General features: G+C 46.0%; 1 protein-coding gene across 33 annotated transcripts in view; it reads left to right on the top strand.

Annotated features, from left to right (window-relative positions):
* The window catches only part of LOC310752224 (methyl-CpG-binding domain protein 1-like), a 149,551-nt gene that overhangs the window by 45,846 nt on the left and 79,397 nt on the right, over window positions 1-24,308 (top strand). For all 33 annotated transcript variants that reach the window (XR_014542873.1, XR_014542874.1, XM_083592133.1 and 30 more), the window contains 3 exons: window positions 4,394-4,450; window positions 12,162-12,245; window positions 21,763-21,927. Coding sequence is in view for 31 of the 33 variants with exons in the window: in XM_083592133.1 (XP_083448259.1) it covers window positions 4,394-4,450; window positions 12,162-12,245; window positions 21,763-21,927 (306 nt within the window). In the remaining 2 variants the exon portion in view is untranslated. The remainder of the gene's footprint in view (window positions 1-4,393; window positions 4,451-12,161; window positions 12,246-21,762; window positions 21,928-24,308) is intronic.

The raw sequence follows: 24,308 nt of genomic DNA, 5'->3' as shown, positions 1-24,308 counted from the left end.
GGAACCAATGACACTGCAAGCAATAGCCTCCAGAAGATCAAAAGAGACTACGAGGCTCTGGACAGGAAATTGAAGCAATTAAATGCACAAATTGTCATCTCATCTGTCCTCCCAGTTGAACGACGTGGCCCAGGGAGAGAGGGAAAAATAGTGGAAGTGAACAGCTGGCTTCGCAAATGGTGTAAACAGGAACGGTTTGGATTCTTAGACCACGGACTGCAGTTTCTTGAAGATGGACTTCTGGCAAGCGATGGGCTGCACCTCACAACGGTTCAGAGGAATGTTTTTGCCCAAAAACTCAGAAACCTCATCAGGAGGGCTTTAAACTGACTAATGTGGGGGAGGGAGACAGTGCTCCTGAAGGTAGGAGTCTATCAATTGATGAAGATGATCATCCAAATGCCATAGACCAAATGGAGCAAACAGCACGCAGACCTAGTGGTGGGAGGAAAAAATCCTTAAATAAGAGACACGGGGGAATGATTAATGGACTTCAATGTCTGTACACTAATGCGCAAAGCATGGGAAATAAACAAGATGAGCTTGAGCTCTTGGTACAGCAAACTAAATATGACATAATAGGCATCACTGAAACCTGGTGGGATAAGTCCCACGACTGGAATGTAATAATGGAGGGATACAATCTATTTCAGAGAAACAGACCAGACAAGAAAGGAGGAGGAGTGGCATTAAATGTCAGGGATGTGTATACCTGTGAAGAGATCCAAGATTTAGAACCTCAAAGCCAAAGTGAGAGCATTTGGGTCAAAATTAAGGGAGAAAAGAATAACAGTGACCTCATTGTGGGAGTTTACTATAGATCCCCAAGCCAAACGGAGGACATAGATGATGCCTTCCTGGAACAGATGGCCAAGCATGCAAAAGGAAGGGAGATAGTAGTAATGGGGGACTTCAATTACCCGGATATTTGTTGGATGTCAAACTCAGCCAAGAGCATAAGGTCAAACAGATTCCTCACTGGCCTTGCAGACAACTTCATTGTGCAGAAAGTGGGAGAAGCAACAAGAGGAACAGCCATTTTAGATCTGGTCCTAACCAATGTTGATGACCTGGTTAGTGGGGTAGAAGTGGAAGGATCATTAGGCGCGAGTGATCATGCTCTTCTGAAGTTTACTGTACAGCGGAAAGGAGCAGCCAAGCATACTAGGACTCAATTTCTTGACTTTAAGAAAGCCGACTTCATAAAACTTAGGGAAGTGCTGGGTGAGATCCCATGGACAGTAATACTAAAAGGAAAGGGAGTTCATGATGGCTGGGAGTTTGTTAAGAGGGAGATAGTAAAAGCACAACTTCAGGCAATACCAATGAGACGGAAACATGGAAGGTGCCTAAAGAAGCCAGGGTGGCTACCTAAAGAACTTTTAACTGAGTTAAGATTAAAAAAGGATGTGTACAAAAAAGGAAAAGGGGGGAAACCACCAAAGAGGAATTCAAACAAATAGCCAGCACGTGTAGACACAAAGTCAGAAAAGCTAAAGCACAGAATGAACTCAGGCTTGCTAGAGAGGTTAAAAGCAACAAAAAAGGCTTTTATGGGTATGTTCGTAGCAAAAGGAAGAACAAAGAAACAGTGGGGTCACTCAGAGGAGAAGGTGGTGAAATGCAAACAGGGGACACAGAGAGGGCTGAACTCCTCAATGCCTTCTTTGCCTCAGTCTTCTCCAATAAAGAAAACAATGCCCGACCTGAAGAATTTGGAGCAAATGATTCAGCAGAGGAAACACAGCCCAGAATAACTAAGGAGATAGTACAAGAATACTTGGCTAGTTTAGATGTATTCAAGTCTCCAGGGCCAGATGAACTGCATCCAAGAGTATTAAAAGAACTGGCAGATGTGATCTCAGAACCACTGGCAGTCATCTTTGAGAATTCCTGGAGAACAGGCGAAGTCCCGGCAGACTGGAGGAGGGCAAATGTTGTCCCTATTTTCAAAAAGGGGAAAAGAGAGGACCCAAATAATTACCGCCCAGTCAGTCTGACATCAATACCAGGGAAGATTCTGGAGCAGATCATTAAGCAAACAGTCTGTGAGCACCTAGAAAGGAATGCTGTGATCACCAATAGTCAGCATGGATTTCTGAAAAATAAGTCATGTCAGACTAACCTGATCTCGTTTTTTGACAGAATTACAAGCCTGGTAGATGAAGGGAACGCAGTGGATGTAGCCTACCTTGATTTCAGCAAGGCATTTGACAAGGTGCCCCATGATATTCTTGTAAAGAAGCTGGTAAAATGCGGTCTTGACTATGCTACCACTCAGTGGATTTGTAACTGGCTGACTGACCGAACCCAAAGGGTGCTCATCAATGGTTCCTCTTTATCCTGGAGAAGAGTGACTAGTGGGGTGCCACAGGGTTCTGTCTTGTGCCCGGTCTTATTCAACATCTTTATCAACGACTTGGATGATGGACTCAAGGGCATCCTGATCAAATTTGCAGATGTAAAGTATTGCACTTGGGCAAAAAAAATGAGAGGCACAAATACAAGATGGGTGACACCTGGCTTGAGAGCAGTACATGTGAAAAGGATCTAGGAGTCTTGGTGGACCACAAACTTGACATGAGCCAACAGTGTGACGCGGCAGCTAAAAAAGCCAATGCAATTCTGGGCTGCATCAATAGGAGTATAGCATCTAGATCAAGGGAAGTAATAGTGCCACTGTATTCTGCTCTGGTCAGACCTCACCTGGAGTACTGTGTCTAGTTCTGGGCACCACAGTTCAAGAAGGACACTGACAAACTGGAACGTGTCCAGAGGAGGGCAACCAAAATGGTCAAAGGCCTGGAAACGATGCCTTATGAGGAACGGCTAAGGGAGCTGGGCATGTTTAGCCTGGAGAAGAGGAGGTTAAGGGGTGATATGATAGCCATGTTCAAATATATAAAAGGATGTCACATAGAGAAGGGAGAAAGGTTGTTTTCTGCTGCTCCAGAGAAGCAGAGGACACGGAGCAATGGTTCCAAACTACAAGAAAGAAGATTCCACCTAAACATTAGGAAGAACTTCCTGACAGTAAGAGCTGTTCGACAGTGGAATTTGCTGCCAAGGAGTGTGGTGGAGTCTCCTTCTTTGGAGGTCTTTAAGCAGAGGCTTGACAACCATATGTCAGGAGTGCTCTGATGGTGTTTACTGCTTGGCAGGGGGTTGGACTCGATGGCCCTTGTGGTCTCTTCCAACTCTATGATTCTATGAAAGTACTTAGTCAAACTGGAATTCACTTCCACAGGAATCACTGGTGGCCACCAATGTAGATGGCTTTGAAAGAGAATTAGACAAGTTCAGGGAGGAGGAGGAGAGGGCCAAGATGGCTGTAGTCTCCTTCCACAGTCAGAGGCAGTAATGCTGTGAAGACCAGTTGCTGGGAATCTTAGGAAGGGAGAAGGTCACTGCGTCCTGCTTCCAGGTTTTCCACAGGCATCTGGTTGGCCACTGGGAGAATAGGATGCTGGACTAAATGGGCTCTGGGTCTGATCCAGCAGGCTCCTCTTACGTCCATAAGACATGTTTCACCACCATATGTCAATAAAAGTAAAATACTTGGGTCGAGGTGCAGTTAATAGGCATATTGTGTTTCTTCTCTGATGCTGTCTCTGCCAAGGGGTGCATAACGTGTCTGCATTGACTTATAGACATGAACACACTGGATTTTGGCTGTAGACATATATGTGTGTTAACAGCAATACCCATGCTGAGTACCGTATTTTTCGCTCTATAACACGCACATAGTTTTTAGAGGAGGAAAATCCGTAGGCATGCCACCCGTAGGCATTCCCTCCATAATACGCATAGACATTTCCCCTTACTTTCTAGGAGGAAAAAAGTGAGTGTTGTGGTGCAAAAAATATGGTACTTCCCATATGGGCATATTCTGATAATCCTCACACTTATGCCATCCCTACTGTCCTAATTTTAAGCTTTACTTGGGTATTTGAATCCAGGCTTTGACCAGCTTGTTAGCTATTTGGCTGATCTTTCTGCTGAGAGTGTGGGGAAATGCTTTTTGCCAATGAGCTTGGGATGAATTCCACTACAAATGACTTCCAGTTGCAGAAATTTAGGGAGTTTGTGTGTCAGATTGACCTTGAAGTTTTGCAGAGCATGCAGACTGAGTTGTTTGGTTTGGATGGCTTTTATCCTGCATCCTTCTGATATTGGTCCCACAAACATTTCATGTGGTTGCCTCTTGGGAATGGGCACAACTGTGATTAAATCTCTTTGCAAATGATCTGAATTTGACCAAGTTAGGGAAGCCAGTTCAATCATGCCTCTCCTGTATTTCTCTCAGCTCTTCTCTACTAATTTCATGGGAATTTCCAAATGCAGAACATTTCTGTTTACTCACCGCATCACCTCTTTGTCTCCCTTTTTCTAGAAATGGAAACCCACCATGGAACGGGATCCTGGAGGCATCCCTACAGTAAGACAAAGGGTAAGTAGGCAACAGGGAGCTATGTCTTACACAGTATAACGGCATTAACAGTCAGCAATATCACCTTGGAAAGTATCTAACACAAGTCTAGAGCAACCTGCATACATTATTCTGTTTGAATACTGTGTCCAGTTCTGGGGACCACAATTTAAGAAGGATGTTGGCAAGCTTGAACGTGTGCAGAGGAGGGCAACCAGGATGATCAAGGGTCTGGAAACCGAGCCTTATGAGGAGTGGTTGAAGGAGCTAGGTCTGTTTAGCCTGGAAAAGAGGAGACTGAGAGGAGATATGACAGCCATCTTCAAATATCTGAAGGGCTGTCATGGAAGAGGGAACAAACCTGTTTTGTCCTGCTTCAGAGGCTCGGACCCAAACCAGTGTTTAAATACGATGACCATATTCAAATATCTCAGAAGTTGTTCTGGAGGGTAGGACTTGAAGAAATGACTTTAAGTTACAAGAAAGGAGATTCCGGCTAAATATCAAGAAGAACTTTCTGACAGTAAGAGTTGTTTGACAGTGGAAGAGTCCCCCTCGGGAGGTTTTTAAGCAGAGGTTGGATAGCCATCTGTCATGGATGCTTTACGTGAGATTCCTGCATTGCAGGGGGTTGAATTAAATGACGCTTGGGGTCCCTTCCAACTCTGCAGTTCTGTGACATACACACATGCTCTAAATTAGTTGTTGTTGTTGTTAAAGATTGTACTTTCTTGAAGCAGAAGGCTTTTGTCTCTAAAAGGGCTGGGAAGCAACAGAAAGACAAATCCTAAATGTAGACTTCCCATTTCAGTTATTATTTTCCATGTTCATTGCTCACTCTGGTTGGGGTCAGTGAGTGCATGCCACTTCTTTGTTGTTTGTTTCTTGGGTGAATATTTATTCTGAAGTAGTAGTCCAGGTTTTACTTTGTTAGGATTCTGGCCGACTCATATCAGTTGCTTACCCTGTTCCTTTGTGAGATGAAGATAACACTATGCAGAAGGTTCATCTTCAAACAGACTCCTAGTCTCTGTGATTATCCAGGGGTGATTTTGAACCAGCCACGGATTGACGCAAGTCAACCTGTCACTGCTCAGAGGTCAACAGGCAGGTAGAGGTAGGTTCTGCTGTCTGATAAATGAGGAGGAAGGATGGGAGGGAGAGACTTTAACAATTAAAACTGGAATAGGTGAGGCTTGTCATTTTTATGTGAAAAGCCTTTTAAGAAAAAGTGCATTTGGGGCATTGATTCAGAGGCAAGAGGGATATGTCTAGGACAGGTCATCCTACACCAGTTTGGTACCCTCCCATCAGTCTCAGCCAGCAAGGCCATGACTGATAGGAGTTGTAGTCCAAATTCTGGGGGGCACCAGCTTGGTGAAGGTTGGGCTATGTAGATAAGGGGAGGTGCTTACAGCTTGGGGAGCTTATAAGTTCTCACAAACAAGTTTTTGTTTTGAGGGTGTTTGCTAAGTTTTTACAATACCAAATTCTTGTCTAAACAGTAGATGGATGGGGAACTTTCCCAAGGGCAAAGGGACCATAATCTTAAATTCAGATTGGTTGGGGTACAGATCACTAACAGTGATTTGTTGAATGAATAAACTTTATTACAGTCACAGACCAGAATAAGAGAAACATATGAATAAAATATCAGTTCAGATTTAAACAGGTGATTGTTAAATCAAATAAGAACAAGGAAACAAGCATAGGATAAAACGTGAATAGAGTACAGGATAGATAATTGAGGAATAAGAACTGATAATTAAAACAGATAAGGACTAAAAGACATACAGTTAAAACAACTATAAGGGGTGGAGCTTAGGGGAATAGCAGTCTTGCAATATGGGCCTTCAGTTTAAGACTGGTTTGTAGCACAAACCATCCTTCAGCGAATATCCATCATGGCAGTGCAAAACCTAGCAACTGAGTATGTAACATCTGGGTTTTCATCCTGGAGTAGTAGGGAGATGTTGAGTTGTTCTGTATATCCTGGGAATTTGTGCAGGATAGGCAGGATAAACCTGGCTCGTATGTCTATATAGTACTGGCAATGGAAAAAGGCATTTTCCGTTGTTTCCTGCTGCCCAGAGCCACAGGGGCATTTCCTCTCCTCGTATGGTGGCTTCCTATTACGGCCTTCTTGAATGGCTGAGGGGAGGGCCTGCCAGCAGGCCAGAGTGAAGGCCCTACACTGTTTGGGATTTCAAGGTTGGTTATATATGGCATTTGGGAGGTGAGGTATCTACTGGTTTCACTGATTAGAAATTTTGGGGACCTGGCTAGGTCTGCTTGACATTCTGTGTCTTCCACATGCTGTTTAATGTTTGTTTTTTTAGCTTGTTCATGCCCTATGTCAAGTAAAATCTGTGGGTTGAAGCCTAGAGTAGTTATATTTTTCACTGCTTGTTTCCATGTTGATTGGAAATCATCCTTAATAGTCAGGGGAGCAAGGCCGCTCAGGAAGAAAGATAGTCTCAACCAGTAATTAAAAGTGGCGAGCCACACTCTGGCCTCAATTCTCATGGATCCAGTTTCAAGACATATGTTAGCATTGGAGACGTGTTTAGGCACTTGTAGAGCAGATCTTAAGAATTTGGATTGTATCAATTATAGTGGTGCGTAGTTGGCAGAGGGACCTAATTAGGCACTGTATAACAGCTGTGCAATCGATTTAGCCTCAAACAGTTTGAGGGCTGCAGGTATATAGTGTCCACCTTTGGTTCTGAGGTACTTGAGGATAGCATTTGCGCTTCTCTGGGCATTCCCTGCAAAGTAGTCGCCATGGGCTTTTGAAGCAAGTGACCTTCTCAATCTTGTGGCCATTGATGTACCATGCATGTGGTTTGGGCCTCTTGGCAAAAACCATAATTTTGGTTTTCTGGTAATTGAGTTCCAATTGGCTCTCCTTGCAATATGTTGCCAGTGTTTTCATGGCTCTTTTAAGGCCTCATCAGTGTTCTTGAGAGGATTGTTGCGTCATCTGCGTAAAGCAGCACCAGTGATTTGCTAGGATCCTCCCTACCCACTTGAAGACTTTTGTTTGTTTTCTGCTTGTTTTATTCTAGAAAATCTCTTAAGGAGATTAAGGAGATAAAATAGCTCATGCAGAAAATGCCAGTGGAAGTGAAATGTCCCAGTTCTTGATCATTGCATCTGAAAGCAAGCAGAGGGCTGCCACAGATTCAGAACAATATTTTGTGAGTGGAGTTATAGAAGCATTTATTTAAAAAGAATGGAAAAATGCCTTCCTTAAGAGGGCAGAGAAGGAAAGGATCATAGGTTGGTTTGCACTGTGGACCTTTAATTTGTGGTCCACTTGCTGTATTGCCCCAATTTTCTTGGGTTCTCTTTTCAAAGACACGTTCTTGAAAAGGCATATGTAGCTGGCTCATAAAGGCTACAGCTATAACTCATTCTCTAATAAGGTGCCCAGCAGCTCCTGCTGAGCATGGTCCTTCCTGGGTGAAACTGTCACTGGCCTCCTGGTTCAGGAAGCTGGGTGGCCCCTCTGAGCAGTCTTATCTGCCCTTTTTGAAATTCATGTCAAAATGTCATGGAATTTCCCACACAGTGGTACCTTGGTTTTATAACAGCTTAGTTTATAAACAACTTGGAAATAGTAAATTGCAAACCAGGAAGTAGGTGTTTTGGTTTGTGAACTTTGCCTCGGAATTAAAACATGTTCTGCTTCCTGTTGAGTCTGTTCCATTTCTAAATTGAGTCCTCCTGCTGCTGATTGGAGGCTTCCTGCTGAGTCTGTCAGCTGCTGTGTCCCACGCAACACAAAGTTGATATTTGGAGCTTTTTTTCCATTTTTGTTTGTGTGACTTTTTCGTGGCTATGGCTTGTGACTTTGTTTTTGTGACTCTGTGGAACCCAGTTCAGCTACTGATTGATTGTGTGACTGTGGAAATGGATAAAAGCTCTGCCTCCTCCAAACAATGACTATCATCAGTGCAGGTTAGGGAAAAAAATTAAATTTAATTTTTATCATCTACAATACTGTCTTATTTGCTTTCATTTTATGGATCAATGGTCTTGTTAGATAGTAAAATTAATGTTAAATTGCTGTTTTAGGGGTTGTTTTTAAAAGCCTGGGATTAATCCATTTTACATTACTTTCTTTGGGAAAGCACGCCTTGGTTTTAGAACGCTTTGGTTTTAGAATGGGCTTCTGGAACGGATTAATTTTGGGACCCAAGGTATCACTGTATTCCCCTAAATCAGTCAGCACTTGATGATTTAACTAGAAATAAACTAAAAAGAATATACCAAGAGCTCAGGCCACAAGTTTCAATATAAGGAATAATTCCTACTCGAGAGTTGAACAGAAAAACGTATATATTCTGCTAAGAATAACAGTTTGAAGCTGATAGTAGATTTAAACACAACGTGTAAGTATGATAGTTTTAAGGTAAAACGTTTAAGTACAGGAATAATATAGTTTCAAATATGCAGTGATATAGTATAGAGGTACATGAAATACCAGTACACAACTGTCAGGGACTCAGGAGCAGGAGCACTGGGGAGAGAGGAAATGGAGAGCGAAGGGGAAGAATCCGAGGGCAGCGTAGGGGAGTATGACAGTGGCCCGAGAGATTCCATGAGCTTCTCGAGCGAATCAGAAGATTCCCAGAAGGGGGCGCCTATGGTCAGGGCAAGGGGGGTCCCAGGGGGGACGCACCAGAAACAAGGAGCCAGAGGGGAACCCCAAAGCAGCAGTGGGGGATTGGGACCAGTTTCCCCACCAGAGCGTAGTGGGGGGGAAGAGTCACATGTGTCAGGGCCAGCGTCTCCTCCAGCGGGGAGAGAGAGTGAGTCAGGGCTGACCACGCCTCCAACGGAGGGGAGGTCAGTTGCAGCTAGCCCCCCCAGAGGGGGAAGCAGTGACAGCAGCAGCAGTGAAACGGTCAGGAGAAAAGTTACCGGCTGGGCGCGCGCGCCAAGTTCAAATGTACAGGTGCGGGGAACAGCAGGAGACCTGGATGGGGAACCAGCTCCTAAAGCCCGCCGGAGGGAGGGGGAAGACTCAGGGGACTCAGCGTCAGAAGAGTCTAGAAAGGGGGAGACCCCAACGGCCAGGCGGAACCAGAGGCGGAAGGAACTGAGGAAGAGGTGGAGTAAGGCTAGAATCTTAAATTGGTGTCAGGGGGGAGGAGACTCAGACGGAGCAGCAGCGGCCTGACAGTTGAGACGTAGAGCTGCGCGCTGCGGCTCTGGAAGTGAAACTGAACTTCAATAAAGACTTTGTACCTAACAACGAAGCAGCGTTGGTCCTTTGTGAGCTGGGACCTTGGGCAGCTCTGACAACAACAATTATTTTGTACAAGTCTCAATGGCAGTCAAAAGGAGTCCATATTATATAGAATCAAAATAAGGACTAAAGAATCAAATAGGGCCGAAAAGGAGTATCCGGAGTGTGAATCAGATGTACGACTCAGTAGTGGTGACCAGGACAGGGCCCTGTTTCGGAGTAAACGCCTTCTTCAGCTGGTAATATCAAATAATATGTCAAAATAAATCAGGTTCTTCAATACCATAGATCATAAATATAATAAAGTATATACATTCTAAAGTGTATTAACACATCTCATGATATTTGGTTCCATACGTCGGTTTTTTGAGGACTATAAATCTGTTGGAAGTCTGTATCATTTAATTCTTTTATGTTTCTTTGTCGACACGCGTCTAGAGATAAGGATTTACAAGAGTTATTATTTCCAGTCAAATTGTTTGTGAAAAACGGACATCAAAAGGGTGTTTTCTCACCTTAGATAATGGAATGCTCCCAAGTTTTCTTGCGTTTCTCTGAGCGTTTTCCATTAGGGGGTGAGATAATTGTCTTATATATGTGTCTGTGGAGGAGGAGGATACACTCTCCCTTCTTAAAGGTGTAAACCCTTCTTAAAGTCCACGGTCATCTACAGTGCTTTTTAAAGGAAAGAATTGTAGTCTTGATGTTCATTCAAGCCCTTAGGGAACATCGTTTCAAACAAATGAATATATCGTGCTTCCTGTTGTAACAATAGTCTATCAATATTTCTCCTGGTATATAAATCTACTTTAGGTTTCCAGATAATGAAGAAAACAAAATCATCCTCCGTATGTTTTTGCTGTATATAATGTTCCACCATTGGGGCTTCTAGCACTCTGTTACGGATCCGTGATCGATGTTCATTTATGCGTAGTTTAATTGGTCTGGTGCTTTTGCCTATATATATCTTGTATATCTTAAGGTGACGCCGGAGTCGCTCCAGCACATTATGTTCACTTGCCCCTTGTTTAATGTGCCACGGGCAAATTTGTTGGGATCAATCATACAGAAACTAGAGGGTACCCCACCAAAATTCCACCTTGCCCAAATCTTGCAGGACAAGGATACCCACACGACCCTGAAGGTGGCTAGGTTCCTGGTTGCTGTCCTTTCCCAAAAGCGACGCCAAGGAGCTCTACAAGCTAATTAAGGCGTAGTATGCCTTTCCATTTTATAGTATTTTATTGTTATAGTGGTGTTTTAGCGATTGCTTTTTTTTTCTCCTTACGGCACAAGCTGTTATTTATGTGTTGTTTTTACCTGTATGGGCCTATGGCCGTAATAAATGATATTCTATTCTATATATCTTGTGGCATGGGCACATCCATGCATACACGCTATTCTTCGTGTTACAATTGCTAAAATGTTCAATCTGAAACTTAAAGCCGGTCTGTATGTTGGTAAACTCCTTTACTTGTAGTGCGTATTTGCATACATTGCAACTACCACATTTATAGTGGCCTTTAATTGATGCTTCCGGGTATGGAAGTTGGTCCGATTTCACCAAATAATTCCTCAGTGATTTTGTTCTTTTTAAACCAATTATTGGTGGTTTTTGGCATCCTGGGATGTTGGATAACAAATGCCAATGTTTATATATGAGTTTCTTAATGCTGGAAGTATGTGGTGTAAATTGCAGTGATGTGTAGATACGATCTTCTCTGGGTTTATCCGAGGTTTTTAAAACTAGAAATAAGGCTTAGTCTGTGTGAGTTATTAAGTTAACTGTATCAAGACTCAGTTGGTCCAAAGCAGGATTCGGCAACCTAAGGCCCATGGGCCACAAGCGGCCCATGGGGGTCATTTAACTGGCCCATGGACCCAGCCGCCCGCTCGAGGACCCCCACTGCCCACTCGGTCGGCTTCCGTGTGCCGCACTAAACGGGCGTGGAGCAGAGCGGGAACTATCTTCCACAACGCTGGAAGTTCCTGCAGCCAATGGGAAGCGAAGCTGCACACGCCTGAAATAACGTTTGCACACGCACGTACACTCTGGTCCACCATGGCGTTTGCGGGGCTGTGAACTGACCCAAGCCACAAAAACCTTGCCGACTCCTGGTCCAAAGTTTATAGATAGTGTGCTTTTACTCCTGGAGAATACTCCTTTCTGTATTGCAAGGGATACACACTGTATCAGACTCGGTGCAAATACTAAAGTGAGTTGAAATCATGGTGTTGCACACTGTCTTTTCTACCTGGGGTCCTGCTCCCTGATAAGCACCAACCGGACTCATTTGGGAAAGCTCTGACATGTCACGTGGGGCTGAGCCTCAGCAGGGGATGAGGTGGCTGAAAGTCTTGCATAGGTAAAAGAATACTGCAGCATTTCCCAGCATGTAAACTTCTTTGTGGGAACAACGGAGACTAGAAGGGTCTCCTTGACCACCCCAACTCACGTGGGTTTCTTCTTAACAGAAGAAGCAGTTAGGAGCAGTGAAGGAAAGGAAGAAACCTGGTCGTCCCCCCAAGCATCCCACTGCCCAGCTGAAGAACAATGTGGTAAGCATATGGCTTTTCTGCATGGGGGTCTCTGGGATGTGGCTGAGCTACAATTTATTTCTACAGCCATTTGAGAAAGTGATTTGAAGCACATTTTCTTCTAAGATCTTAATCAGTGTACAGGTGCCCAAAGTTGTGTGGTGTGTGTATCACAAATGGAGACCTGCATTCCTTCCCCCTTCTCGCATCATGTGATGGGAATCGATGGAGTCCACCCAGAAGTCTGCACTCCCAAGTGGAATGGAAAATATTGACTGTGTTGGGAGCTGATGAAGCCTTGGAAATTGGATCAGGAAGGGGAGGGATTGTGAGGGCTTTAGCAGCCCATCCTGTCCACCCCCATGGATGTGTCACAATCTGAAAATACAGTGGTACCTCGGGTTACATATGCTTCAGGTTACAGACTCTGCTAACCCAGAAATATTACGTCGGGTTAAGAACTTTGCTTCAGTGGATCCACTCAGTGGATTTGTAACTGGCTGACTGACCGAACCCAAAGGGTGCTCATCAATGGTTCCTCTTCATCCTGGAGAAGAGTGACTAGTGGGGTGCCACAGGGTTCTGTCTTGGGCCCGGTCTTATTCAACATCTTTATCAACGACTTGGATGATGGACTCAAGGGCATCCTGATCAAATTTGCAGATGACACCAAACTGGAAGGGGTGACTAACACCCCAGAGGACAGGATCACACTTCAAAACGACCTTGACAGATTAGAGAACTGGGCCAAAACAAACAAGATGAATTTTAACAGGGAGAAATGTAAAGTATTGCACTTGGGCAAAAAAAATGAGAGGCACAAATACAAGATGGGTGACACCTGGCTTGAGAGCAGTACATGTGAAAAGGATCTAGGAGTCTTGGTTGACCACAAACTTGACATGAGCCAACAGTGTGACGCAGCAGCTAAAAAAGCCAATGCAATTCTGGGCTGCATCAATAGGAGTATAGCATCTAGATCAAGGGAAGTACCGTATATTTCGCTCTATAGGACGCACTTTTCCCCCTCCAAAAATGAAGGGGAAATGTGTGTGCGTCCTATGGAGCGAATGCAGGCTCCTTGGCTTCGCCGCGACGCACCTGTCCTGGAAGCCGGAGGAGGAACAGAAGGGTCTCCTTCTGTTCCTTGTCCAGCGAAGCCGGAGGAGGAACAGAAGGGTCTCCTTCTGTTCTTTCTCCAGCTTCGCTGAAGGGTGCTGCACCTTCTCCCTCTCTGCGCAGTGCCTCTCCTGTGAAGGAGAGGCGCTGCGCAGAGAGAGCGAGAAGGCGCAGCGCCCCTTGAGCAACGCGCCTGTCCAGCGAAGCCGGAGGAGGAACAGAAGGGTCTCCTTCTGTTCCTTCTCCAGCTTCGCTGAAGGGCGCTGCCCCTTCTCCCTCTCTGTGCAGAAAGAGGGGCGCTGCGCAGAGAGAGAGAAGGCGCAGTGCCCCTTCAGCGACGCGTCTGTCCTGGCTTCTGCTTTAGCCCTGCGGAGCCTCTTTGGGCAGGGGGAGCCTTCATCCCGCTGCCCTGAAGAGGCTTGGCGCGGTTACCCCAGAAGCCAGAACAGCCACACGGTATCCCAGAAGCCAGATCCCTCTTGCTGTTCTGGCTTCTGGGGTTCAGAATAATTTTTTCTTGTTTTCCGCCTCCCAAAACTAGGTGCGCCCTATGGTCCGGTGCGCCCTATGGTGCGAAAAATACGGTAATAGTGCCACTGTATTCTGCTCTGGTCAGACCTCACCTGGAGTACTGTGTCCAGTTCTGGGCACCACAGTTCAAGAGGGACACTGACAAACTGGAACGTGTCCAGAGGAGGGCAACCAAAATGATCAAAGGCCTGGAGGTGATGCCTTATGAGGAACGGCTAAGGGAGCTGGGCATGTTTAGCCTGGAGAAGAGGAGGTTAAGGGGTGATATGATAGCCATGTTCAAATATATAAAAGGATGTCACATAGAGGAGGGAGAAAGGTTGTTTTCTGCTGCTCCAGAGAAGCGGACACGGAGCAATGGATCCAAACTACAAGAAAGAAGATTCCACCTAAACATTAGGAAGAACTTCCTGACAGTAAGAGCTGTTCGACAGTGGAATTTGCTGCCAAGGAGTGTGGTAGAGTCTCCTTCTTTGGAGGTCTTTAAGCAGAGGCTTGACAACCATATGTCAGGAGTGCTCTGATGGTGCTTGGCAGGGGGTTGGACTCGATGGCCCTTGTGGTCTCTTCCAACTCTATGATTCTATGATTCTATTCTATGATTCTAGGATGAGGACAGAAATTGCATGGTGGCGGCACGGCATCAGCAGGAGACCCCATTAGCTAAAGTGGTGCTTCAGGTTAAGAACAGTTTCAGGTTAAGAACAGACCTCCAAAACTCATTAATTACTTAACCCGAGGTACCACTGTAGTTTGAAAAGCTAAATCAGCTATGTGCCCAGGAAAGAAGTAGAGAGAGCAATAAGCAACTTGAAATCTAATTAGCATTTATAGAATCATAGAATCATAAATTTTGACAATGGGGCAGATTTGTCAGGCGCATGCAGGGCCAGCTTGAAGACTTTACACAGAGAGGAACCCCACGCGCATGTAACGTAACAGGCAGGGAGCCAGCTCAGATAGAGAGAAAGACATGGGGGGGGGGACAAAAGAGTACCAAAGTCTGTCCATTTTTTCCTCTTTGCGATGGTGGCACTAGGGCTCTGGGATGCAACCAGAGCTCTGGGACCACCCTCCCTAAAATATTTACTTGTCTTCAATGTATTGCTACCACCATTCTATAGTACTGATCCATTTTAAATTAAACACTTTCTCTAAAATTAAAATATCAGAAGTAATCAGTAGCATACATATGAAAGGAAAGGTGAGAGAATAGTTCCTAATTGATGCAAGGGAGACACAGATACACAAGCACACAGAAGTAAATAATCCAAGTGTGGCTTGATGTTATGTCATCGAGTTGTTAAGTGTTATGCTGTTAAGTGAAGCTAAATCCCCACTGACCCATGACAGAGGAAATGAGGCACATTCATTTTATGTTACACGGATAAGATTATTTTAGTACGGTAACCCCATCCTGAGAATGGAGGCTAGCACGTGAGCAATTTCTGCGAAGGTTGGTGATAAATTTCATCCTCAAAATTACTGCAACGTTTTTGTTATGTACTGAAGTTCTCACCCTGGGCCAGCAGGGGGATACTGTAGATAGTTATGCAAATGAAGGATCGAAAGTGACGTTCAGTGATTGGATAGTTTGTATGCAGCTGAAGGATCGAAAGTGACATTCAGTGATTGGATAGTTTTAGAAAGTTGCAACAGTTACAATTGTTCTGGAGCTCTATATAAGCAGGCTGACTGAGCTCCTTAGTTCACTTCTGTTCCAGCTTACAAATAAAGAGCTGCTTTGGAGAAATCGCTGTGTCGTCTGCTATGTCAACCCACAACTTAACACTGGCAACGAAGGTGGGATCGATGGACATCAGAGCACAGCCAGATGCGGCCATCCTGTGAACTGAGCTGAATCACTGAGCGAAATCACTGGACAGAACCAATTCAGAGCTGACTGTTCTGGCTAGAGCACTGTGTTCCATCCATTGCCCTTCACGCCGGCATCAGAATCATGGCTTCACTTGGGCCTCTACTGCCGTTTGCGCCAGCCTCTGAATCATGGGACTCCTACCTCGCTCGGTTCGACTGCTACCTCCAAGCCAACGAGCTGACAGCAGTATCAAAGGAACGGAAGCTGGGCCTATTTCTCAGCCTCTGTGGGCCTGAGGTGTTTGAGACGGCCTGAGCATTGGTTGCGCCTGAAGCAGTCCAGGCAACAACATGGGACACTATCCAAGAGAAGCTCCACAACCACTACACGCCAAAGCTGTCCAAGATTGCTGCCCACCATGCGTTTTACCACCGGAACCAGGCAGAGGGGGAGTCAATCACACCACCGCCCTCAGACAGGCTGCAATGCACTGCGAGTTCCGAGACTTAGACGATGCCCTGATGAATCGAATCGTCTGCGGGGTCCGGGACATCCATCTGCAACGGTGTCTCCTCGCTAAGCCAGACCTCACGCTGCAGAAAGCCATTGAGGAGGCTGTGGCCTCGGAAGCTGCTGAACGCTCCGCCCAGGAGATCTGGAAGGCCAGCAGCCCACGTCTTGCTAGGAAGCCAGTTCCAGTGCATCACGAAGAGGCCAGCAGTGATGAGGCATTCTCCAGTGAAGACGATGACGTGCACCAGACAAAGCGGGAGCGCAGGAAGTTCCAACAGAAGCCCAAGGGCCAACCAGAGTGTGCCGCCTGTGGAGGCAACCATTCCCGTGCCAAGTGTCGATTCAGAGACGCCATCTGTCGGACGTGTTCCAGAAGGGGCCACATCGCTAAGGTCTGCCGATCGGCTCCGTCTGACACCCCCCTCCTTCACCGACTCGCAAGTCCAAGTCTTCACTCCAGTCTGCCAAGGAAAGATGTTTTGCTCTCACCAACTGCCGCTGCCCGTCTGGAACCACGATTGGCCAAACCGACTCGCCTATGCGACGCAAGCTGAACGTCACGGTGCTCATTGAAGGAGCTCCATGTGACATGGAGATCGACACCGGGTCTGCCCTGTCCATCGTGTCTTGGAGCACCATCAAAAGACTGGTACCCAGAGTGTCCAAAAGGCAACTTGACTCTCACCGCGTACACCTGAGAGACTACTAGGGAAACGACATTCCCGTGGTAGGCGTTGGCCGGTTCCGGATCGCCTTCAAGGATTTTTCGGGCCTGCTCCGACTGGTGATGGTCGGAGGTCAGCGGCCATGCCTCCTAGGGCTAGACTGGTTTGATGCCCTCAGCCTGGAAGTCACCGGCATCAACTGCATCTCTAACGCAGAGACTCAGGGTCTGGTCAAAGACTTTGCTGAGGTTTTTGACGACACTTTGGGGCAATATATAGGTACGCCCATCCATCAAGCTAAAGCCACTCCGGGTTCCCTTTGCTCTCAGGGCTAAGGTGGGCGAACAACTGGACAAGATGATCGCCCAAGGAGTTTTGGAGCCGGTTGACCACGCCAAGTGGGAAACCCCCATCGTCACGCCTGTCAAACCAGACGGGTCGTGAGAATCAGCGCTGACTACAAGTGCACGATCAACAAGGCACTTCAGCAGCACACTTACCCGGTTCCTGTTGTTCAACACTTGCTGAATTCCTTGGGTGAGGGTAAGGTCTTTGCTAAGCTGGACCTTGCCCAAGCCTATCAACAACTGCCCGTCGATGATGCCACTGCTGAAGCCCAGATGATCGTCACCCACCGAGGGGCATTCCATTGCCGCCGTTTGCAGTTCGGGGTGAGTGTGGCTCCTGGCATCTTCCAAAGCCTTATGGAGCGTCTCCTGCAAGGGCTTCTGGGCATGGTACCGTATTTTGATGAAGTCTTGGTGTCTGCAGACTCAAACCAGCAGCTGTTCGAGCGTCTCCGCGCCGTGCTGACCAGGTTCCAGGAGGCCGGGCTCAAGGTAAAGAGGGAGAAGTGCCAGGTTGCCGTTCCACAGGTGGAGTTCCTGGGCTATCTTATCGACGCCTCCAGCCTTCACCCAACCACATCCAAGATCCGCGCTATCCAGCAGGCCCCCATCCCAAAGAACAAGACGGAGTTGCAGGCGTTCCTGGGACTGCTGAACTTTCATAACGTGTTCCTGCCCCACAAAGCCACGGTGGCTGAGCCTCTTCACTGACTCCTCAGCACAAAGACCCCTTGGTCCTGGGGTCATCGGGAGACGGCTGCCTTCAACGCGGTCAAGGCTCTCCTTTCATCAGACAGTGTGCTGGTACAGTACAGTGAAGCCAAGCCGCTGGTCCTTGCCTGCGACGCCTCACCTTTTGGCATTGGCGCTGTCCTTAAGTCACCGTGTTCCAGAAGGAAGAGAAGCACCGCTCGCCTACTTTTCCAGGACGCTATCTCCAACGGAACGGAATTACAGCCAGCTCGACAAGGAGGCACTGGCACTTGTGGCTGGAGTGAAGAGGTTCCATGAATACCTCTATGGCAGGACTTTTGACCTCATCACCGACCACAAGCCGCTCCTGGGCCTCCTCGCCGGTGATCGACCAACTCCACCGGTCCTCTCGCCGCGCATGCTGCGATGGACTGTTTTCCTGGCTGCCTACCACTACCAGCTCGTCCATCGCCCGGGGAAATCGATGGGCCATGCCGACGCCCTCAGCCGTTGCCCTCTTCCAGCGTTTGTGGAAGACCCGGCTCCAGCTTCATCGCTCCTCCTGATTGAGGATCTTCCGGCAGCGCCTGTATCGGCTGCCACTGTGGCCTCCGCATCTGCCCAGGATCGCACCATCAGCCGTGTGCTCAACTGGGTGTGGAGGGGGTTGCCACCCTGCAGGAACTCCCGCAGGGCTCCCTAGGCTGCGGATGTCTGCCCGAAGCGCGGGGCGCTCTGCTTCAGCGCGCCCCGCGCTCCGGGCAGCAGGCTGCTATCCGCCTGCCCGGATAGCAGCCTAGGGAGCCCTGCGGGAACTCCCATGGGCTCCCTAGGCTTGCTGATAGCTTCCTGAAGCCTGGAGAGCAAGAGGGGTCGGTGCGCACCGACCCCTCTCGCTCTCCAAGCTTCAGCGAAAGCCTGCACTCGCCCCATAGGATGCACACAGATTTCCCCTTCATTTTTGGAGGGGAAAAAGTGCGTCCTATAGGGCGAAAAATATGGTATATATTCACCTAATTTGTTTTCATTCTACTGGCTAAAATATTTGCAAATAATTTATAACCATTGTTTAATAATGAAATATGCCTGTAATTTTTTATGTGAATTAAATCCTGTCAGGTGCTATTTCGGTTGCTCGAGAGTAACCAGGCAGGACTCCGACCTGTCTTTTACAGGCTTTATTTTGGTGCAAACTATTTACAGTGAAGAGCGTAATAAGTTCATGTCTTGCTCAATCGCTAGCAGAATCCGGGAGTGGTCTGTTTTTGTACCTCCCCCAACATAAAAGCTTCATCACCCCCAGCCTTTTCCACCCCTCCCTGCGCCTCAGACCACTGCACATGATGGGCGATGGCAAGGGCGCACTAGCATCCTCTGGTCCTTGCACCTCTTCTCCACTAGAGGTGGGACTTTCTTCCTCGCCGGAAGAGGAACTGCTTCGCAAGATTTTCGGAGGCTCCCTGTAACACAACTGCCCCTCTATCTCTCACCTCTGAAGGTCTAATATATTGCTATTCTCAAGCCGAATCCACTCCTTAATCCAACAGAGGCAGGAGGTCTCAAAGTAGATCTTCAAATCAGGGAGGCCAACCACCCACCTTCTCTCTTATCTGTAAGGAGTTTGAATCTTATACAAGATCTTTTACCCTGCCATATAAAATTTGATAGAGTCCTTCTCCACTTGTCAAAGCAATCCATTTTATTAAATATAGGGATCATTTGGAAGAGAAATGAGGGAGTATATTTGGGAGTATATTCATTTTATTGCTGCGATTCTCCCCCAAATACATAGTTTTAACCTATGCCAAATTTCAAGATCATTTCTAATTTGGCTCCATAGTTTAATATACAGTGGTACCTCGGGTTAAGTACTTAATTCGTTCCAGAGGTCTGTTCTTAACTTGAAACTGTTCTTAACCTGAAGCACCACTTTAGCTACTGCCGCTGCACCGCTGGAGCACAATTTCTTTTCTCATCCTGAAGCAAAGCTCTTAATCCAAGGTACTATTTCTGGGTTAGCGGAGTCTGTAACCTGAAGCATATGTAACCTGAAGCGTATGTAACCCGAGGTACCACTGTAGTTATCTTCAAATAGGTTTAAATTTTTCATTGTAGTTTCTATACCAAAATATCTAATCTTGTTAACAATTTGTAACTCCACCTTTTCCTGCAGTTCTCTTTTTTCTTTCTCAATATTTTTAACCATTAATTTCATCTATGTCATATTTAGTTTAAAACCAGAGACTTTCCCATAACTCACCATTAAATCTAAGGTTTTTTTAACACTCTCTATTGGGTCCTCCAATGTCAGGAGTAGGTCATCAGCGAATGCATGGAGTTTTAATGATGATGATGATGATGATGATGATGATGATGATGATGAATAAAAACAAATTTTATTTATACCCCGCCCTCCCCAGCCAAGACCAGACTCAGAGCGGCTAACAACCAATAATAAAAACAAGTTGATTAAAATACAACTTAAAAAAACAAGATTAAAATACAACATTAAAACATTAAGATGCAGCCTCTTCACAGGAGGAGAAAGGAAAAAAGAAAGAGGGAGAGGGAATCAAATTGATTGTAAGCCAAAGGCCAGGCGGAACAACTCTGTCTTATAGGCCCTGCGGAATTTATATCCCAAGGCAATACCTTTTATACTCTCCTCTAATCTTATGTATTGAATCAGAGTCTCTAAAGTAAAAATAAACAGGAGTGGGGAGAGTGGGCACCCTTGCCTTGTTCCCCTTTCAATCCTAAAAGTCTTTGACATTTCGGAGTTAATTATCAAATTTGCCTTTTGAGATTGGGAACCTTGCCAGTGTGGTGTAGTGGTTAAGAGCGGTGGACTCCTAATCTGGTGAACCGGGTTCGCTTCCCCGCTCCTCCACATGCAGCTGCTGGGTGACCTTGGGCCAGTCACACTTCTGTGAAGTCTCCCAGCCTCACTCACCTCACAGAGTGTTTGTTGTGGGGGAGGAAGGAAAGGAGATTGTGAGCCGCTTTGAGACTCCTTCGGGTAGTGATAAAGCAGGATATCAAATCCAAACTCCTCCTCCTCTTCCTCTTCTTCTTCTTCTTCTTCTTCTCCTTCTTCTTCTTCTTCTTCCTCTTATGGGGAAAGAAGGAAAAGGAAAAAGGAGGGGTGCTTGAGAAATGCTGCTTATTTATTTATTATCTACCCTTAACCCTAAGGTCCCATTTAAACGTTACCACAAAAAGGTGACTGCCAGAATCATAAAGCACAAGGCAGGATGGATGGATTGGCCTTAGAATGCCTGTAAAGTGGGCTGCTGCAATCCTTAGTGGACTGTCCATCTTTGTCCGAAAGCTTAGCAGATTTCTCTGGCAGCATCTTAAGGTCATATTGGGCAGTTCAAAAGCAGTGTGTCCGACACATTGAATCTGCATAGACTCTGAGTGCCTGTGAAAGATCTGACAAGCCTTGTGTGGAGGTCTGTTTTCAAGAACCCCGTGACCAGTTGACAGTAAGAAGTGGCATTCTAAAACTTCCTACTTCACAGTTGAGAATGAAAACTGTATTTGGAGTTGAGCCTCTGTTCCTGATGACAAACAGCACACAAAAATTGGGGTTGTCCTGGATCAAGCTGTGTTCTTCCTGTTACTGCCTGTGGAAGATCAGCTGATAAAAGATTTTGAAAGGAGGCAACAGTTGCTTAAAGAATAGACTTGGCTGGTTTTTCAGTGTCTTGGAAGGACTGTCTTCCACCTGCCACCGTAGAAGGTTCTCACTGTCTCTTGGGTACCCACAGAGATTACTCATTGCTCATTCTTTACAGCGCAATCTGCCTGGCTCTTCCTGATTGTCTGTGTTTTTCCATCCACTGCAGCAGACCTCTGCTAGCCGGCGAAACCGTAAGTGTGGCAAGTGTGAAGCCTGCCTGCTGAAAATGGATTGTGGCCGCTGTGATTTTTGCTGTGACAAGCCCAAGTTTGGCGGGAGGAACCTCAAGCGCCAGAAGTGCCGCTGGAGACAGTGTCTGCATTTTGCTATGGTTAGTGCCTCTTCACATCTGCTCAGTTGTGTCGTTCAGCCTCCTTGTTTCTTCCCTCCTCTTTCCTGCTTACTCACAAGATGGCTTGCTTTGCATGAGATGTGTCTTGCCATCCCATCACTGCATCTTTTTGCTAGCCACAGACATCAACACTGGAACTGCGTTTCATCAAGCCCCTGAGAAATCCTGCATGTTTTGGGTTGCATGCTGGCATGGGGCTTTCTGGAAAACAGTTTGGGTGCTTGCAGGTGTTTATGCATATAGTATGGCTTCTGGATTTTAATCTGGCCCTGTCAGCATGGCCTGGATTAGATGAAAGTCTCTCTAGTTCAGCATCCCGTTTCCAGCCGCGGTCGTCCAGGTGCCTCTGGGTTGCTGACAAGCAGGGCAACAAGGCTGATGATCTTTTCTTTGTTCCTGAGATCTGGCATTCAGATATATATATGCTGCCTCTGTATATTAGAGTTCCACTTAGTGATCATGTGGGCCTCAACAGTTGTGCTGCATTGTATTTTAAAGCCTTCTTCCTTTTTAAACTCTTTATATTCCCTTTTCAATTATGCAGAAGAACACAACCACATTTTAAAAATCAAAATACAAAACTTGTAATAATTTGGGCTTGGAGGGAGAAGGAAAGTAAAGAATCCAGCTACAGGCTACCTGTCTAATGAAATGCAGTCATATTCAATATTGGGTTGGGGGCGGATTTCTGTACAGCAGCCGACCACTCTGATCACATTCATATTCAGGGTTGTAAATCATAATGGATAAAGTTGAATTCCTCAAGTCTCTGTGATTTGTTTGCAGTAAAGCAGAGCAGGGAACCATTTCTCAAAAGCCTTTTTCAAAGTCTCCCAAAGCTATGCAACAGCCATCAGTAAGTTGAATAATAGCAAATTCCGTAAGTTAAATGTGTTGTGTCTGTTAAGACAGACTTTGCTTTTGTGCATCTTGAACTCGCCTCCAGTCATCTCAAGATCTGACATTGAGAGGATGGTAAATATTTCCCTGTCTCTGTATGGTTGTAATTTGAAAAACCTCTATTATGTTCTCTCTTCACTCCCCACCTCCTGCCAAAACCCAAAAAGCTTCTTGTGTGAACAGTGTGACCTTCCCTGTCCTAGGTTTGAGCTATCATTTTTCTGGAAGCAAATCATATAGTTGGAAGGGACCCTGAGGATCATCTAGTCCAACCCCCGCAATGGAAGAATGTGCAGCTGTCCCATATGGGGATTGAACCTGCGACTTTGGTATTACCAGCACCATGCTCTAACCAACTGAGCTGTTGCATTCAACATGAAAACCTTCCATTTCTGAATCTAGAGCTGACGTAATATTTTATGTCTAGAATCTAGAGCACTCAGATTTGAAGAACCCTGGAATCTTTATTTTCTCTGGTAAGCGCTGCTTGCTTACCAAGTTAACAGTAAGCTTTATCTTTGTGATGAAAAAATGAATCCAAAGCCCATTCAGCTTCCTGTAAATTCTGGACTGAATTTCTGTGAAGCTGAAAATTGAGAGGAGTTGAGACATAGCTGGAGGTTAAGGGCTTGCTGTTTGAGGTTCTATTCCAACTCCACTGTGTATGTTACTTGCTTTTCTGAGCCGACCATACAAATGTAGCAATGAGATGCAATGTTGTTACCTCTCTGCAGGTGTGTGGCTGGTCAGAATAACAGAATGCAGCAGGAGAAAGCCAATGTGGCAAAGGTTTCTACTGCTTGTGGAATCGCCAGACATCCCCTGGGGAATGCTTTTTTTATTCAGTTGTATGTGAGAAGTGTGAGTGGGGAGTTCAGAATTTTATCTAGTGGGCTTAAAATGATTTTATTATGGTGTCTCAGTTAAGACTTTTGGCCTTCCAAACTACAACTCCCATCATCAATCATCATTGGCAGTGGTTGATGTGAGTTATAGTTCAGCCACATCTGGGGAGCCAGTAGTTTTCCGTATCTGCAAAAGTTGTTTGGATTCTTTCCCTCTAGAACAGTGTTTCCCAAACTTGGGTCTCCAGTTGTTTTTAGACTACAGTTCCCATAATCCCTAACCACTGGTCCTGCTAGCTAACAGCTCCAAAAACAGCTGGAGACCCAAGTTTGGGCAATACTGCTCTACAGCAACTAATATTGTTTTGCATGTAGAGGATGCTGTGTGAGGTTTTCTCCCCTGCTCCCCACCACCCAACATTCTTTTTTCGGTGAGGAGATCCAACTGATCTTCCTCATGATCTGCATCTAACTGATCCACCTTGTTCAGTTGAGAGGGAACATTTCTCCCTAACTCAGACTCACTGGTGACTGTCAGGGCTGGCTAACCTTTTTTGGGACACAGGTTTGAAGTGGTTAGGGTGTGTTGTTGTTTAGTCATTTAGTCGTGTCCGA

This window comes from Podarcis filfolensis (genome assembly GCF_964270895.1).
Source record: "Podarcis filfolensis genome assembly, chromosome: 17".
Classification (NCBI taxonomy): domain Eukaryota; kingdom Metazoa; phylum Chordata; class Lepidosauria; order Squamata; family Lacertidae; genus Podarcis; species Podarcis filfolensis.
This window is presented reverse-complemented; position numbering and strand designations above follow the sequence as displayed.